The following is a 19,173-nucleotide window of genomic DNA, read 5'->3' as shown; positions in this document are numbered from 1 at the left end:
AGAGAGTGTTTTTGGCAACAGATGTTATTTGGTAGCCATGTTGGTCTGAGACAAAAAGAAATGCAAAACTCTAGAACTCTTGGTTCAGAGATGATACCTTTTATCAGACCAACTAAAAGACTGCAAAAAAAATTTTTTTGAGATTTATTTATTTTGTGATGTATATGTATATGTATATGTGTAAGCAGGGATCCTGGCTTTCTCTGATAAAAAAAAAATCCCCAATTTTTGGACATAAAGAAAACAACCCCAAATCCACATTTTTCTATGAATAAAATGAAACACCACTAATATATCTATATATATATATCTACATATAGTGGTGTTTCATTTTAATCATGGAAAAATGTGGATTTGGCGTTACTTTATTCTGAAATTGGGGATTTTTTAAATCAGAGAAAACCAGGATCTCTGTATGTCAGTTACTGAAAGAATTATATTTACTTTTCAGCTGCTCCTGTTCATTTAAATTCTTTCTGGTTCATCTTGAGGTACTAAATGCTCCTCTTTTTCATCTCCACTTAGATTAATAATGGTCCTTTCTTCAGAGTGCGTATCTCACCCTCCTTTTCACGGTTTTCACTATCCTTTTCAACCATTCTCTAAAAGTTGCTAATACATAAGATCTTTCTTGCCTACAGATCGCTATCCCAAGTGACAAGGGTATAGTTTCTCTTGTTGCTTTAATGTCCTTCACCCATCACAGCCTTTTTACAGTAAGATCAGAAAACTGACGCATGTGGCCTGGGAGCACAAACCTTGGATATTCTCTCGCTGGTTTCCAGAATCACATTCTTTATGATTACTATGAAACTTCACAGTGAAATCTTTGGGTTTAACAACAGCCCTAGACATGGTCAATAGAGCCCTATGCACTCCATTTTTATCTTCAGCTCCAACCTTATATTAAACTCTTTAAGCAAGATTTGTAAATAGCAACTATGGCTTTACAGCTTCTCCTTTTTTAGGCATCATTTTAACTCTTGGTTTTCTCCCCCACTCCTCCCCGCTGTCTTCCATGTGATGCATTCCAGGTTTCAGCTCTCTTTCCAGCTCCAGCAAACTTATGCAGTAATGCAGCTCCATCTCTTTTCTTCTGTTGTTTCTCCCAATGCAGGTTCCAAGCCCAGTGTTTCTATCCTCCACATCACTCAATTCCTCTTTGACAGTAGGAAGCTTGAGGAACAAGCTGGTCCTCCATGCCTTTAATTCAGACAATATTGTCTTTAGTAGTCAACTGACTTCCTTCAGCCTTGTCAGCATTTCTTGTTTCAAGAGTCATGTCCTCACCGACAGGCCAAGAGAACTACTCACACTGCTGACCTGAAAACACACTTCTTCTGAGGTATCATACTTAATTTTCATATTTTCTCCACACCACTATCCTCGCCCTGCTTTTAGGGTTCTCCAATGGGGTTTAAGGTGTTGATGGAGACATATTATTCCGCCATTTTCCTAGAATTTAAGCAGCCAATCTTCTTCAAACCCCTACAGGCTGGTCCAATATTCTGAATTGTTAATGATGAGGGTGCAAGTTAATGCATGTTTTTGATTCTGGATAAATTGTCACCAAAGCTAACTAAAGAACCTTGGGACAGCACTTCGCAAAATCACAGGATTGATGATCTCCTATAGCAAGTAAAATAACTGCTTCAAACAATCCTCAGGTACACCCAAATCTTCCACAGGATGCCTGTTAAATGAAAACTTTGCATTCAAAGAAAGATGGAAGATTTGAAATACCAATGTAAAGACCCCCTGCACACAGCCACTTGATTATGATAAAAGGTGAAGTAACTCCGTTCACCAAATATTTCTAACAAGTAAGTATATAGCAAACAGCCTCTCAGATTGGGTTTTGATACTGTTGTTATCTATCCCCAAATATGTACTGCATATTGCAATTTCAAATGTTCTGAAGGAGTTGTGTGCGTGTGTGAGAGTATTGGAAACCCATAAGCATACTCTTCCTTTTTTAAGCAAAGTAAATCATATATAAAAATCCTAGGCAGACAAGGTTCTTTGAGTAAATCTGAGTTGGTCTAATAAAAGATATCAGATTTATCCAAAGAACCTTGTCTGCCTATGTCCTTAGACCAACATGGCTCAATATATACCCCTATAAAAATCTTACAAATTTGTGACTTTTTACTCTTAAAGTATCAAAAGACACAGACAGGTAGGAATCTTTAACTCACAAATTATTTACTAGCTTGTCTGTCTATACTGTCCTGACTTAAGAAAACGTAGTCAAATATTGAATTTGAGTTCAAGTAATACTTACACTGAGAATTGCCAGGAGGTCTGGTGTTACTAACACTACTCTCAAAGGAAGAATGGAAGTTGTGTATAGTTTCTTGTAAAATCTGTCTCTCACGTCCCTTTAGAGGAAACACAAAAATAGAAAGGCATTCTTATCTTCTGTAAAATCAATAATGTATTTGAAAGGGTAAAACACACATACAAAAACCTGTGTGTCTGATCTTGAAAGGAAATTAATCAGATTCAAAATGTATTGTACCTAACTAAAAAAGCTGCTTCAGACATACAACAATATAAATTTACATTTGCATTTAAATGTTCTAATTTTTGGAGATGAAACTTAGATTTAATGGAAATTAGGGGCAGGAAACCCTATTCTTTTTCCTTGCTTTGCCACAAAGAGCCCCACCACGGTGCTGGGTGCCTGACCTCATTGCCTTGAAACCTTTTAGAATTAGTTGTCAGCTGGAAGGGGGTTGGGTTTTACTTTGAACTTTAAATTCCAAGGACTTGAAATGTAAATAGCCCATTTCCCGTCAAGGTCCTTCAGTTTCTCTTCATTCATCCACTAAAATCAATCTCCTTCTCATCAGGATAGCTGGTTCATGTATGATACATTTAAGTTTATATATAATTTTTCAAATACTGTCCACAGTTTTTCATTGGGCTTTTCCTGGGTTTATGGTTTTCTCTACTCTGACCAGGAGGAAAATAGAGAGTATCAAACAAAATTGGGTTTTGAAAGGTATACCTCTTACCCCTCCAAATGCTACACTTTTGAGGGGCACCGTAAGTGTGCATTGTGTATAGGGCTTGAGAAGAGCCACACAGCTTAGCTGCGGGAATGCCTCAACATGCCATCTCTTGATGCATTCTCTTTCTTCTGCTTTACTTATTTCAATTGCAAATACAAAATAAACTGACACGACTATAAGGACTATGCAGAATGCCACGGACTTCCAACTGTAGCAAAACAATATTATCCTTTTGCTTCCAAAGATAGCAAAAGAAAAAGGTAGAGCTTTACATTTACAAGATGGATTTCTTTGCCATGATAACAGTTGAAGTCCATATAGCTGTTATATAAGCAATATTTTGCTCACCAGTAACTTCTTTTTTTTATTAGTGGATGAATGAGCAAAGTGAATAATTTTACAATACTGTACTGAATAAAGAAGAAGTTATTGAAAAAGACAAAAAATATTACTGGTGGAGGTATCTTTTACAACTAATAAAATATATCAAACCTCTCTCTCATAATTCTATCAATTTTTTATGTCCTATATTTGGATTTGCTTTATAAAAAAATCCTAAACCAGCTCATCATGTGTCTTATTTCAGATGGTACCTTTCCTGCATTCAATTCGGAAATAGCTGCCAAGATTTGCTGCCTGGATCCATCAGTCTTAATGCCCAGTTCTTTCAAATCACCATCAGTAAGTGTGAGGAAGGCTTCCATATCTACCTGTTGAATAAAGAAATAGAAATATATTTACCTTGGTAGACACTGGCTCTCTGCCACATGTGTAATATATCTTTAATTACATAAACACGCACAAACATTTAACAAACAATAGACTATTACCAAACAGCACACTTACACTATTTTGATTGTTTTTGAGTTTAAAATCTCCTGTCAGTAATTCACTTATGTAATTTACCAAAATAATATCTCTGTAGTTGCATTTTTTTAAACAATTAAATTAGACACAATCAATATAAAAAAAATATTTGTCTGGTATTTTTATACCTGCTTTTGTTGCAAATAGTAGTGATGGATGAACCCGAGATGAAATTTTTTTTCTCAACTTCTTTTTGTTTGCCTTGCCAATTTGACATTTTGTGAGCAGCTATTTCCATTGCTTTCTCTGTAATCAGTTAGGCCTTATCCACAAATCAATTTCTATTGTTCCACAGTTCAATGACGTATTCATAAACATGTGATAAAAACAGGCTTTTTTCCATTTTTCATACTGATCTTATTTTCACGTACATTGCTTACAGATTTCTAATATTCTCTCTGTGCTTCCTTCTATGATTTTTATCTAAACCCTTGATGCTATGCCATTTTTCCTATTCTTTTGCCTCATTCCTCAATATTTGCATAGAACAGGTTTTCATTCAGTTAAAAAAACTGATTTCCTGAGGGGGAAAAACAAGTTTAAATTATAAGGGAAAAAAAAGTTTAATGAACTCAAAATGCCATACGATTCTTGTATTGCTAAATATATTCCTTACCTTTTCCTTTAGAGACTCGCATATGATTATAACAATTTTTATACTTACATTTTTGGGCATCAACCCTCATAATACATACTGACCTTTATGCACATGACTAGTCATATTCACTGGGATTACTTGCGTGTGTAAACATAAGTAACCAGACTTAAGTGTTTGCAGATCTGCAGATATTACGAGGCATCTTTTTGTCCTTAATACACAGTAGGTGCATATACACTTGCATATTTAATGTAACACAATAAACTCCACTGCCTATTGCACCAGAGTTTATTGCTCCCAGGAGCACCACTTGAACGTGCACCTGGGACTGCAAGCACACTGAGCTAAGTCAGAGCAGCCTCAGTCGTCAGGGAGCTGCTCCTGCCTAGCTCAACATACCGTGGAGGGGCTGGCTGGGGCACGAGGGAGCTTCAGTGTGGGGCTAGCCAGCAGGAAGCTCCTGTCAACTGAAGCACCTTTGTGCCCCAGCCAGCCCATCAGCATCTACACGTGTGTTGCTACGGAGTAAAAAACTCCGCAGCAGGATAGTACTTATATGTAAAAGTACTATCCTGCTGTGGAGTTTATTAGATTCCTGCAGCCTAATAGGGCCACACGCATAGACGCTGAGATGTTTACTGCGGAGCTAATTAGGCAGCACCCCAGTAAAAGTCTTGTGTTGACGGGCTCCTTTCCCTCCCCCAGTATGTCTGTGTTTTTATTTTTTGACACCCCACCCCCACCCCCAAGGATGTCAAAGTGCAACTGTGACTCACAGCTTTTACCATCCAGCCCTCATATTGTAGCAGCCCTTAGGCTCTGCATATTAATGCACTAAATTCTCAAGAATTATCACAAGAATTCACAAGAATTATCTCCTGACCCTTGCTCAAAAGGAACCAGGCACCATCTAGGATTCAGACAGTGGCCAACTTGTACTTCCAGTCCTGGGGATGCCAAGGGAAGACAAGTATCCACATTCTGAAAACCACTGCAGGTGCTGTGACACTTTTCTGCTTTGCCTGGTTGCTACACAAGCCATCATGGATCTAGTACTGGAGATATTCACTATCATAGCCAGGAGGAGCAGCTGGTCTGATAGGATGCTAAAGAGCTTTTCCAAAGGCACTGCAAAAACCAGGGAAAATATCCAGGTGCTGCCCAACTGCTGACCAGCAATTCTGGAGCAGAATAACTAGTACAGAATACTGAGATACCCTAAAACAAGAATGACCAACAATGAATACAGAATTTCTACCTGAAGAAATGGACCTTTCCCTGGACCTGTATGAAAAGCCTCCCCCAACACCCCAGGCTGAGAGCATGAGGCCTCACAAAATGTGCAGTTACACTTGCAGGAGCTACAGGATGGTAGTGGATACATCATCTGGCAGCAGAGCTCAGAACACAGAAGCTCACTGGCCTTGGGTCGCGTGAACTTTCCTTGAACTTTAACAACTGAGGCCCCTGCCAGATGTACAGGTAAAGAAGTGATGGGATCTGATGCGCAGTCTACACTATTGCACTTCCTGCCATACCACACATGCATAGTAGGAGGCACTATTCGTTGATCTAGGCTTCGAGCTGCAGAGGTGCACCATGTGCTCCCACAAATGGAAGCCCTGTCATTTGATCCAGGTTCCCAGCCACTGGAGTGTACCTGGCCACACATTCAATTAATGACATCATAGGAACCAGCCACAGTTATCATTACACATTTCTTGTGGAATAACTTTGTGACTTATTCCTTGTTTTATGATGCCATTAATTCCTTTAACATGTGGCCAGGTTACAGCTTAAGACATGATTAACTGGTTGATCATGCTTTAAGTGTAATGTATGCCAGGGGCCTGAGAGGCAGTGTGAAGATTCTGGCAGGACAAAAATTATAAGCGTAACTTGGAAGAGTAAATATGTGAATGGTCATAAAAACAACATGCAAAACACAGCACGCCATTAAGTACAACTACTCAACACTGAAAAAAGCAAAATAAATTGTGTAAACGTTCAAAATTTAAAATAACCTATTTACAAATTGAAAGAAGAGGCAATAAATAAACTATATACATGGTGTGTAGCAGGCTGCAGGCTTGCAGGAGCTTGTAGCAGGCTGCAGACATCAGCTGAGGACAGTGAAACCTGACTGCAGGTCTGCCCAAGAGGAGTGGGCCATATAATAAGAATAACTAGCTGGCATAAAGGAAGTTAAAAGAGTCCCAGGGAAGGCAGCTGAGAGAGAGGGGGGGAGAGATGCTAGATGCTGTGGTGGGAAAGGAGGGGGGAGTGCTATACTAGTGCTGCAACACCAGCCCAAGGCACTTTTCTCAGGGTCTGGGAAGAGACTAGGGGCTGCAAGGCTGGAAGCATCAGCATCACATAAGGCAACTCATTCCAGAGGTGCTGGGAGACCAGCAGAGAGCTGGAGTCACCTTCTCAAGGTCTGGGATAAAGCCTAGGACTGAGTTAACCCTTTTACAGACCATGTTTATGTCTGTTTACTGATTTGAGGATTTGTGTTTGCAGTGTTTCCTTGGAGGCAAAAGTGCCCAGAAAAATAAAGACTGTGCTGGGGTAATACCTAACCTGCTACACATGGTGTTAAAAAAGCCAATAAATATTTTATGGCTGAAAGTTGCTTTTTAACTTTAGAGTCCAGCCAAGGGGCAAACAGAACTATGCGACTGGCACGCAAACACCACAAAGGCAACAGAGGGGGAAAATAATAAAAAGGAACCTCTTGTGTGCATGCTTTGTTTGCAGGTATGGGGTGGTCATGTAGGCTCCTGCTGGGAGACAAAGTACAAGGTAATTTCTTTTAAATTGACTCAGTGGATGTGGTACCATAGATAAGCATCAGCAGGGAGATGACAATTCTCTTGTGCAAGCCTCTCAAGTGGCTTCTTCCTGCAATGAAACTGGTCACAACACACTGAAGCTGAAGGTCTCGGGGCAATGCAAGAAGTGAATAGCCTGACTTCACTTACTAAGCAGTCTTTGGAGCTTTCTAGTCTGCAAGGTCTATATCCAGGAGGGACAGATCTGGGTCAACTGGCATAGAGGTGGCATCATGGGAGACTAGAGCCTTGATACTGGGACCAATTGCCATTGCAAACACAGAACTGAATTATTTGAAACAAAGGCAGCTTGCTGGGGAGAACCTGGAATCCATATTATCTTCTGCTCCTTTATAAATGCTTGTAACAGGGAGCCCAGGTGTTCCTGTTACAGTACTTTAAGAGCGCAGCAGGCTAAGCTGGCTGTGTGGAGCTGCAGCACAAGAGCACAGGCTGGCCCTAAATAAAGGGCAAATTCTTGTGTGGCTGGAGTGCCACATGACAGGAAAGTGGTGGGGCTTTGAGCCAAATAAGACCAAGGCCTGAGCCAAAAGAGGCAGTCTGGCCCTGCATGCTGCAGGGAAAGGAGCCCCCAGGGAAGCTGGCTGTACGAAAAAGGCCCATGGACACCCAAGCTACCCACAAGAGTAAGAGCGAGGGCAAGAGTAAAAGTAAGACAGCTAAGGGGGAAGTATGCAGACAAGGATCTTCGGGTAGATGTGATATCTTTTATTAGACCAACTGAGTAGTTGGAACAAAGTTCTTTGCAAGCTGCTGGGCACAAGCACCCTTCTTCAGGCACAGGGAGAGGCACCCAGTATAGAACTGCCTAGCCAGGGTCAGGGACCCTAAGGGCTGTCACAGGAGACTAAGGCCAGAGGCCTGAAACCCAAGAGGATGACATAGGGCTGGGACACAAAACCTGAAGTCCGGGACAATGGACCTGGGCTGGGGGGCCCACCTAGAGGAAAGGGGCTGAAGCCAGGAAGGCAGAAGTCCCAACCAAAGTTTGAGGCTTAAGGAACCAGGGGTGGAGTCAGGGCCAGAGGCCCCCCTCTACACACTGACTGACATCTGCAAGGCATGCGTGTGACTATGGGGGCAGCTAGAAGTCACAATTCTAGTCCCTAGGGCAACCAAGGCTCTCTTAAAGAGTGAGTATACCCCTGGGGTGAGAGGAGAAGAGGCAATAGGCACCAAGTAGGCCACCCCTGCTTCTGAAGGTAGTCTCCCCTTTGACATATATTTTACAGAAAGTCACGGGAGGGAAGATATAGGAGACGAAAGAGGTCAGGGAACATGGACAGGCTATTCGGGCCACTAGAGACACCAGACTCTGCGGGGGAAGAGCAGGGGGCGCAGATTACCTGTGCCTGTCACAATGCAATTCATCTGTTTTACATGGACCTGATACTCAGTGCCCACTCTGTGGATTCTTAGCTGTGGAGGCTGGCCAGGTATCTTCCATGTGTGATTTTTAATTGCTCTTGCCAAAATAATGAACTTTAGCATATTCAGATCACATTCCCACAAGGATTCAGCTGTGCTTCTCCAACTAGGTAGGACCATATTCCAGGGGCAGTTCTTTGCCCTGAGGTTTGTTGGAACCTACCTGTAAACCTGACCTCAATGAAAACAAGGGGCAGCTGGTAAGCAGGGAGCTAAATAGTTCAAACCACCTTCTAGGCAGCAGAGATGGAGCAGGAGAAAGGAATTATGAGTTTAGTAGACTTCCCCTTGACAAATGGGATCAAAGCACCTGCCCTGAGGTGGCAGTGGGTCAGGAGTCTGACCTACCCCTCAGGAAATGAGGATTAGCAGCACTAGGTGGTATGACTGGAAATGCCTGCAGGGGATGGCACCCTTGATGGATGGTGTGCATATGCAGTGGCTTTGCATCTTCTGAAAAGATATACCTTGCTGTCTTTACCTGCTGTCTTAGTTGTCCACATCATCATCAAAACAGAGATTCTGATTGCCTCAGTTTTCGGATCATGATTTGTAGAATCCAGGTACTCCCTACCTCTGAAAATTTAGCTCCGTTAAGTTTTACATCTAAAAATGGCAGCACCAAAATATGTAATCAATCTTGAAAATTCAGTTAAATAGATTTTTAGGGATCATTTTGACTATTTGGTACATTTTCCTAAATAAAAGGCTGTAGGACTGCTCCCTGAGGTACTTACAGGAGAAGTAAGTTTCTTTCTTACTCTATAGGCAACTACTATTGAGCTCTGTACTTTGTACATGAATACCAACAGCACCACCAGTCAAAACTTCCATCCCTTGCTGCAGCCAGTATCCAACATTTCAAAGGAAGGTGAAAAATCCTTTAGAAGCCAACAAAACAGTCCACGTTCCTGGAATCACAGAGTCCATGAAGACAAACAGAGATGAACATACCACCTCATAATTCTCAAGTTTGCTGCTTCATGCTGCCTGTACAACCACGCACATGTTACTGAACCTATTAACGCTGACTTTGCATTTTCAAGGTAATCTATGCAACCAGAAAGTCTGGGAAGAATTTTCAAATTAAAGTTGAGATTTGGAATTATGGTTCTGCAATCGGGGCTAAATTTTTATGTAAATACCACAGCTAAAAAGTACATGAGGTTAAGCTTTTACTCCAGTAACAGAATACAGGTTTCAGGCATGAAGTCTACTTACGTGCTAAAACATTGAAAAATTAAACATCTAAAAAATCTTACCTCCTGTTCTTCAAAAATAGGCTGATATTTCTCAAGTGACAACTTTTTAAGGATTCCAGTCAGCTCATCTGTAATAATAATTATTATTATTATTATTACATTTTAAAACAATTGAATCTCAGTAATCTCTCGGAAAGATACAAATTACTTGCTGAAAATTACAGATAACGAAGGCCAACACCCAAGGCACACACTCATGTACAAAACAAGTCTGTCTTTATTCTGAATGTGTACTATAGGTGCAGTGCTTAGTTAGTCACCTAGTCTTACCTCAGTTAAATCAATGCTGCTTCATTAGCTGTATTTCAAGTCCACTTGTGTTAGCATGGAAACTGAAAGTAGGTCTGGGTGACCAGGACTCCTTTCTTCTACCTTTGAACTCACCTGAATCTACCTCCCTGATTGACAGAAAATTATAATAACTTATTTTAATGAGGACATAAAGTGAGGCAAAATGATGGAGATTTTACAGTTCTCAGGAATAACCGCACCAATTCCTAGAAAATCTCAATTCCCAAGGACATAGGGAGAGTACCTGAAAAGTAACTCATTTATGAAGATAATAGGAAACAAAGGCAGATAAAAAGGAGGAGAAGAGAGAAAGATCAGCATGAGTCAGAAAGACTATACCAGTAGTTGTCAATGTTCATAAAAATAGTCCTGGATAGCTAGAAGGAACTTCCTTCTGCCTGCCTGTGCAAAGTGCTCCTTTATTTCTCCACACTGGATCAAAGTCTCATCTAGTCTAAGTCTAAAAAAGTTTTCACACCAACTACACATTGTCATTATGAAAATTTGGGAACAAGAACATATTCCCAGTGACTTGAGAGATGCCAGAATTGTTACCATGCTCAAGGAAGGAGATGGATTGGATTGTAATAATTATCATGGTATTGCACTCCTCTCCTTAGCTGGAAAGATCTTCACCCGTATTCTCCACAGACTCACTTTCCTCGCTGAGGAGATGCTACCTGAGTCCTCATGTGTGGTTTCAGACCACTCAGAGCTACAACACATATGATCTTTGTTGTTAAACAGCTGCAGGAGAAATGCTGCAAGCAACACAGAGATCTTTACATAATCTTCACTGACCAAACTAAAGCCTTTGATTCTATCAACAGAGAGGACCTATGGAAGATCCTGATGAGATCTGGATGCCCTCCAAAATTTGTTATTAGTATCACACTTGTTCACAATGACATTACAGCAACTGTCCTAAACAGTAACTCAGAAATGGACCGCTTCACTATTAGAACTGGAGTTAAGCAAGGATTTGTGATTATACAAACACTCTTTTCCAATTTACATCACAGATACTCTGCATCTCATTGCTGACAGACTTCTGTCTGGAGTCATATGGTATAGGCAGAATGTCTTTCACATCAACTGGTTATGTTCCAATATCCAAGATAACCAACACCTCCATTACTGATCTTTAATATGCTGACAATCATCATGTGGGCCCACTCAATTGAAGAGTGCCAGGTTACTTGTGACTGTTTCTGTGAAGTATATAAAATGTTTGGACTCACTATCAACTTCACAAAAAACAATATCCTTTACCAGCCCACCCCAAAACAACCATCTGCTCCTCCACACATTACAATTTAGAGGGTAATCCTTGGAGAAGGTTGAGCATTCCCCCTATCTGGGTGGCGTGCTTTCCCAAAAGTAAACACAGACAACAATATTCGACACCAAATAAAATTTGTCACTGCTGCCTTTTGACATCTCTGAAATTGTGTCTTTGATGATAGTTGGTATCAGGACCCAAACCAAACTTCTCATCTATCAGGCTATTATCATTTCTACCCTACTGCATGGGCGTGAAACTTGGATCACATATTGGAAACACCTGAAAGCTTTGGAACATTACCATCAGTGATATCTTTGAAAAATCCTCCATATCAACTAGAAGGACAGAAAAACAAATGCCAGAGTCCTGGCTCAACAACCACCACTAGCACTGAAGCCATGTTTATACAGCACCAGCTCCATTAGACACGACATGTCATAAGGATGCCTGACAACTGGTTCCCTAAACAGGTACTATTCTCCCAGCTCACAGATGGGCACCACTCTAGAGGACGGCAAAACAAGAGATTCAAGGATACCTTGAAGACCTATCTAAAGAAATAAAACAGTAACATCAATATCTGGGAAATGCAAGCACTGAGTCACCCAATGGCACCATGATGTATGACAAGGCATTGATCATTTCAAACAAACTCACCTCAATATGGAATCAGAGAGATGAGAGAGATAAATGGAAAGAGCTGTGATCCAACATCACCAGGCTCTATTCCATCCTCCCAGAACTATTTGCCATGTCTGCAATCAAAAATGCAGATCTTAGATCAGCCTCCTCAGTCATCTACAGACATTTTGATGACTTCCCTGTTTCTTGGAAAACTGTCATCTTCTTATTGAAGGACTGTTGTCAACAACAAGGTTGTGCTGAAACACAGGCAAGGTACTGTGTGATGTAAAAGTCCATTATCTACTGTTTCAGGCCCGAGCTCAAGGTCATTCCTAAAAGAGAGTGATTTTGTCCAGAATACTAATTGAAACCAAAATGCTCTAGACCACTGAGTCTCAATCACGATGCCATGACACCCTGGGATGCCACAAGATCTTTTTAAAGTGCTGCGCAATATTAGCACAGTTAGGTGTGCAAAGAAGCTAAGTAATCTAAGTTTCCGGCTGGAGATCTTATGGGGAACACATTTGGGAGGCTCAGTGTGAACACCTTTTGCCTTCAGACGTAAATAGAATATACAGGATAGGGGTCAGCAAAGTTTTTGGCCAGAGTGTTAAAAACACCTCAACTTACAAGATGTTGGCTTGCCAGGTGCAAATGGCAGGGGAGCTGTGACGGGCCCTATCCTTATTGTGGTAGCACAGCAGCAGCCCCTTCCCCACCATCTGTCCAGAGGCGTGCACACGCCCACCACCAGCAACAAGCAAGGCCAGGGCTCGGTGCAGTGGCTTGCAGCCTCCCCACCACCTGCTATGAGCAACTCAGGCTCCATGGCAAGCGGCAGGGGCCTGCCCAGAGCCCGGGCCAGCTGTGGCAGGCGGCCAAGAGGCTACAAACTGCTGCACCCAGATCTGTGGACCCCTGGCCTGGCTCACTGCTGGTGGTGGGTACACGTGTGCCTCGGGGTGAATGGTGGGAAAGGGGATGGGGTCACACTGCCACAACAAGGATCGAGCCTCTGGTAGCTGCCCCGCCACCTGCTCTGAGGCATGCATGTACCTACTGCCAGCAACAAGCCAACTCAGGGCTCTGCAGACCTTGGTGCAGTGCCTTGTAGCTTCCCAGACACCTGCCACAGCAGGCCTGGCCCCTGGGCAGGCCCCTGCTGCCTACCATGGAGCCTAGGCTACTCGCAGCAGGTGGCAAGGAGGCCCCCTTTGGGGAAATCCCTAGGCAGAATTTCCCCTTGAAATGTGCCACACCTACATATGATTCACAAGAGGAAACCAGAGATTTTCAGTGCCAAACATACTGGCCTGTTGTGGTCCTTATGAGTGCTTTACAACAGAAAAATTGCCCTAGAATTTTTCTATAGTCAAAATACAAGCAAAAGCTAAGAGCTGGCATTTTCTGAGGGATGCCTTGACATTGAAAAGGTTGAGAGCCACTGTTTTATAAAATCATAGAAAGTTAGGGTTGGAAGGGACATCCGGAGATCATCTAGTCCAACGCCCTGCTCAAAGCAGGACCATTCCCAAGTAGATTGTTCCAGCCAGGGCTTTGTCTAAAAACCTCCAAGGATGGAGATTCCACCACCTCTCTGGGTAACCTGTTCCAGTGTTTTACTACCCTCCTAGTAAGAAAAAACTGCCTAATATCTAACTTAAACTTCCCTTGCTGCAACTTGAGACCATTGCTCCTTGTTCTGTCATCTGACACCACTGAGAACAGTCTAGCTAGAACAGAAAGCTTCCTTAGCAAATATGCAGATGGCACAAAACTTGGAAGGGCTGCATACATACTTGAGGACAGGAGGACGTTTCAGAAGGATATAGATAAAATTGGAAAACTGGGCTACAGACACTAGGATGAAGTTCAGTGCTGACAAATGCAAGGTGCTACACCTAGGGAAGAATAAGCAAAAACATAAACACAAAATGGGCGACAACTGACTGGATGGCAGCTCTGTGGAGCAGGATCTTGGAGTTCTGGTGAATCATAGACTCAACATGTGTCTGCAATGTGATGAAGTCACAAAAAAGGTGAATGTGGTTTTGGGCTAGATCAACAGGAACATTAAGGGTAGGACATAGGAGGGGATACTACCACTCTGCTCAGTGCCTGCCTTTTGCATTGGGTCTTTTTAGCTGACAGTAATGTATAGATTACATGATTACATAATTTTGCCATGGAGAAAAAAAGATCTAAGAGGTCTGTCCATTAGACCTAATGCTTCTGTTACACTCAGGTTTAATTTCTCTAATAATATGCAACATTAATACAGCAAGATTACCTTTCTCCAAGTTTTCACAAAATCCTTTTACTCTGATATTGTTTCTTCTTTCATGATTCTCTATGTCAGTGGTTCTCAAACTAGGGACATGTTTGTGGTAATCCACCAATTGGTTACCTGAAAAGAGATCATAAAAGTCTTTGAGACACACTGCATGTTGTTCCTTTATTATAAGAACCTGTGTGAATCAAATGCCTTATTTACTTTAATATGAAGAAACGGAAAAGTGCAAAATGTTTATAAGCCCTTTATATTGTTTTTATTCTGCTTGTCACAATTTCCAAGTGTATGTTCCCCAGTTGCTGAATATATTAATGCAGCTCTGGCACTGGCACAGGACCTCTGAATGCCTGGCTGTGGCTAATGACAGTAAGGAACTGCAGCTAAGGATACCTGCAGCAGCATGGCTCCAATACCAGCAGAGGGCTATTTATCACCTATGGGTGCCTGTACACATCATGGGGTTTAATACTCATTAAATTAAATAGGTTTATAAAATTTAAACTTGTTTATTTTGGAGCGATGCATCAGTATTTCACACACTAGGTTTTTGAACTAATTAAGCTTTGGCGAGTTGCATCATTGTTTGCACGCACTAGGTTTTTGAACAAATGAAACCCAGTTCCCAGCCGGCACCACAGGAAAGTAGGACAGTCCTTCACTGCCTTCCCCAGCCCAGGGCCTCCCACCCTGTGCCCTGCTATGCAGCTGTGGGAGCATGGAGCCAGCACATGGCACAAAAAATAATAAGTGGAAGCACTTCAAAAGCAGCAGCAATTCAAAGGGATGAGCTATAAAAAAATTGCAGCACCATCTGATGAACCAAAAGCTCATTACACATCTTTGAGTGCCTTTGTGTAATTTGTAGAGAGCCAAACTAAACTATGCCCAAGGAGTTTCAGTTCAATGCACCAGAAAGACTTTTAAAGCATCCTGAAAACCCGCTCATGCAAGCAGTCACGCCACTGCAGCACAAGAAAGGGCAAAAAATGTGGCATGTACAAATGCCCCATGTCACTGCTGAGGAAGCTCAGACTACTATGGCACCAATGGTGCAGCCATGGATCTGGTTAACCTGTGGGTCAGTTTTTACACAAGGGGATTCCTTTTGTGTATGAGAAAGGGATCTTCTTTCTCTAGGTGTGCACCCCTAAACCATCCCTTTAAAATGGCATGAACTAAAATCTAAATGGCTTTCTTCCATTAATGGAATATATAACAGCCAGAATATAACAGCTAGTCTACAGTGAGAACATATAATGGGCCAAATTCTGCACTTCTCTTAAAATTGTGTAAATAAGGAGTAGCTCCACAGTATTAAATTAGGAAAAGTGTCAGCAGAATCAGCCCTGCCTCTCCCAAGAAGAGTAAAGTGCATCTGCAAAAACAAAACAGAACACAAACCTGAATGCTTCATAAAGTTCTCTTAGATATCATTGAGGAAAAGTGTTATTTTGTCTCATTTCCAGAAATATCAAAATCAACTTTTTTTTAAATGTCAATAGAACAGGCTAATTTTTTTAACGAATATATGAGTTAGCCCCAAAATGGCAACTAAAAATGATACAACATGGAAAGACTCTCACATTTTATATATTAAAACAAAAAATCAAATATATTCTGGAATCCACGAAAACAATATGCCACATTACCTAAAAAGTACTAGCACTCTGCTGACATCAATTTGCCAAAAGCATATTAGCAAAAATAATTGTTTTTAGTTAACATATTCAATTAAATGATAATAATTTCACTTGCATTTGGAAAACACATCACAAGAGAAAATGACTGAGAGTGTCAGCAGTGAGGCCAAAGTGCAAAGGACATATATATACTCAGGCCAATACCACTGAATGTGGAAAAGGGCCAGCTTTGGGCTCTCAGACATTGAAAAAAAGTCATGTATGTGGACAGAGCTCAAAGCCTTTGAGATCTAGAGAGGCTAAAGGAGCCAAGGAGCTTCCAATATTAAACTAAGGAAAAGACTATTTCAAAATTTCTAAAAAGGATGCAAGTCTCACTCTGCTTCTCACAAGCACACACAAATCCAATATGTTATGGCTTTTAAAACTTTTTTCTTGATGAATTTCATGTAGTAATCTACTTACCTTCATCAGTGATAGTTCCACTGCTAGAGCCACCATTACTCTTGGCTTGCCTGTGAGAAGAGAGCAAGGACTCTGCATCTTGAACCTTAGGAGATGGGGAGGGTGATGCTGATGGTGTAAGAGTTGGTGATGTGCTTTTAGATGTTGATGAGGTCCCAGATGTAGGCCTTTTGTTCATCTCCAGTTTCTGCTAAAGTTTAAAAAAAAAACAACAACAAAAAAGAATTGCTTATGTTAACTGAAACTACCAGTTCAGCAAAGCACAGCTTTAACTTAATCTTGTGCTTAGTCTCAGTGAATTTAAAGGAGCTGCAATGACTTACATAAGCCAAGAAGCTGACCCAAAATGGCATTAAAGATGTATACATTAATCACTCAGTAACAGAACAAATAATAACTCTCCCAAAACACGAATATTTATTAAAATTACTCTGTTTATAAAGGTTGACGGCTTCTTCTCGCTGGATAAAAAATTCCTGCAAGCACAGATTTAACTGAAATAGCAGCCGTTTAGAGATATATTGCAATTATTGATTCAATAAGACATCTTTGCAGGTCTGACTGACAGTTAATTTTATTTAACACTTCTGTTTTTTCAACATTTTATCCACAACCTGTCCCTGATAAATCTCTGATCACTGTTACTAATGAGGGGCAGTGCGGAATGATACCTTGTTTCATATATTCTGGGGGGTACAGCCACCAGTTTTGCCCCGAGATGGATGATGCAAGGTGCAACTATCAGCCTCTTGTTCATCTGCCTTGCCAGAAAATAAGCCAGTTGGACCACAGTGTAGGAGCCACAAAAGAAGTCTGGAAAGCATTGTCATGGAGGTGAATACCAACAGATGGCCAAGAGGCAGAAGCAATCTCTACCAATATGTTCTTATGTGGCTTTATCTTGCTTAACAGGGACTACAGTGACTAGAATCCATCATCAAAGAGAGGATTTCTAGTAAGCCCTTCATGGCTCCTATGAAGTCCATTACTCACAATGGTATAAAAAGATGATTTTTATAAATTTATTAAGAGCCTTAAGCAGGAAAATATGAAAAAGACATTTTCTAGAGTTTCTGTGGCTCATACACAGGACATGTATCTAAGCAGGTAGTCACCTAGGGTGTCTTTACACATACTCCAGGGGCAAGGGGGTGCTTTAATTAGAGAGGCTCTTAGGAGCTGCTCTTTAAAGCACCCATAGTGTCATGTTTTCAGCATCCCATGCTTCAAAATGGTGCTGGAAGCGCTTTAATTAAAGCTCGTTTGATAAGCTTTAAAGTGCTCTCACCACCATTTTTAAGTACAGGGACAGTGAATACATGAGACGCTGAGGCTGCTGGGACATGCTAATTATCACACTCCAGCTGACTCAATTAATCAAGTCTGCTCCAATGCACTGAAATTACAGTACATCAGAGCAGACATCCAGAATGTCTACAGGCACCCCTAGATGTGCATAAACACAGGTGTCCCCTTCTTCTGATGCTTTACCACTTCATCCGGCACTAGGCACTTTGTAAACTCTTAGGTCTGTGGACAGTCCATGGCAGTATTTTGAGAAGATAATTTTTAAGCTCAACCATGAATCACAAGTATGTCTATATGACACAAAGTAGTGTCATGCAAAGATAGCCTGGGCTAGTTCTGCCCACACAAGAAGTAAAAGTGCTGCAGCTGGGCTAATTGGCACGTTACTTCCAGTTAAACTGTTTCTAGTTTTGGAGTTAGCATGGGCAGAGCTAGCCCAGACTATCTCTGCATGGTACTGTTTTGCACTGTACAGATATACCCTTAGGTAACTGGGAGATGTGGATAGATGATTATGTGATAGTATATGTCTCATCAGCTGGGAGCATCAAACCCACCTTGAGCCTGAACAGCTGAAATGATGGAGGCAAGTGTTTTGAAAGAAATACACTCATTGAGTCTGGGTTTTTTGAGAGAAACAAATAGACTACTTGTATATTTGTTTGTTTTGATAGAAACATACTTGTTTAGTCTCCTCGGGCCTAGGACTGGGCAGGGTTCCTCTCTTCTTCTGCATAAGCCAAAACTCAAGCATAAAAATCTACTGTCTTACACTCCAAAAGAACATCTTTAGCAGCTCCTACGAACTCACTTTTTTGGTAGAAGGTTCTTGTAAGAAAGGTCTCTCAAGAAGGACTGAGGAGGCAGATGGTTGGGGAAAAGGGTAGTCATTGATAAAGATGTCTGTTCTGATTGTAACCCAAATCCAGTATAAAGGGCAAGAAGGTTTCCAAAGGTAGTGGTCTGTAGACTCGCTCCAATATGGAGCCAAGCACTTGTTGCCACTGATAAGGTGCTTGGTAGGAGACAGACAACAAGATGGACATGGTTACTCTTCAGTCAGACCAGATCTAAGATTCTGAACCAGAGCCACTCAGGTGGCACAGGTTAAGGAGCCAGGTTGATAAGTGACCATAAACTCAAAATGTGAGGGGAAAAAAATCATCAGCATATTTTTCATGGATTCAGCTTCTGATTTATCTGGAGATATTCCAAATTCTTCTGGTCTGTAAGGACC

The 19,173-nt window shown here is 41.4% G+C and overlaps 1 protein-coding gene across 1 annotated transcript in view; it reads right to left on the bottom strand.

The window, feature by feature from the left end:
* Positions 1 to 19,173, bottom strand: part of ANKS6 (ankyrin repeat and sterile alpha motif domain containing 6) — a 69,756-nt gene that overhangs the window by 802 nt on the left and 49,781 nt on the right. Inside the window, exons 12-16 of the mRNA XM_025201497.1 lie at positions 16,629 to 16,818; positions 14,521 to 14,637; positions 10,028 to 10,095; positions 3,611 to 3,727; positions 2,285 to 2,381 (exon numbers count right to left, since the gene is read on the bottom strand). Coding sequence (XP_025057282.1) covers positions 2,285 to 2,381; positions 3,611 to 3,727; positions 10,028 to 10,095; positions 14,521 to 14,637; positions 16,629 to 16,818 — 589 coding nt within the window. The remainder of the gene's footprint in view (positions 1 to 2,284; positions 2,382 to 3,610; positions 3,728 to 10,027; positions 10,096 to 14,520; positions 14,638 to 16,628; positions 16,819 to 19,173) is intronic.

The sequence above is a fragment of the Alligator sinensis genome, unplaced genomic scaffold, assembly GCF_000455745.1.
Source record: "Alligator sinensis unplaced genomic scaffold, ASM45574v1 scaffold386_1, whole genome shotgun sequence".
NCBI classification, from domain to species: domain Eukaryota; kingdom Metazoa; phylum Chordata; order Crocodylia; family Alligatoridae; genus Alligator; species Alligator sinensis.
The sequence above is the reverse complement of the archived record's forward strand: the minus strand, read 5'-3'. Positions and strand labels throughout refer to the sequence as shown.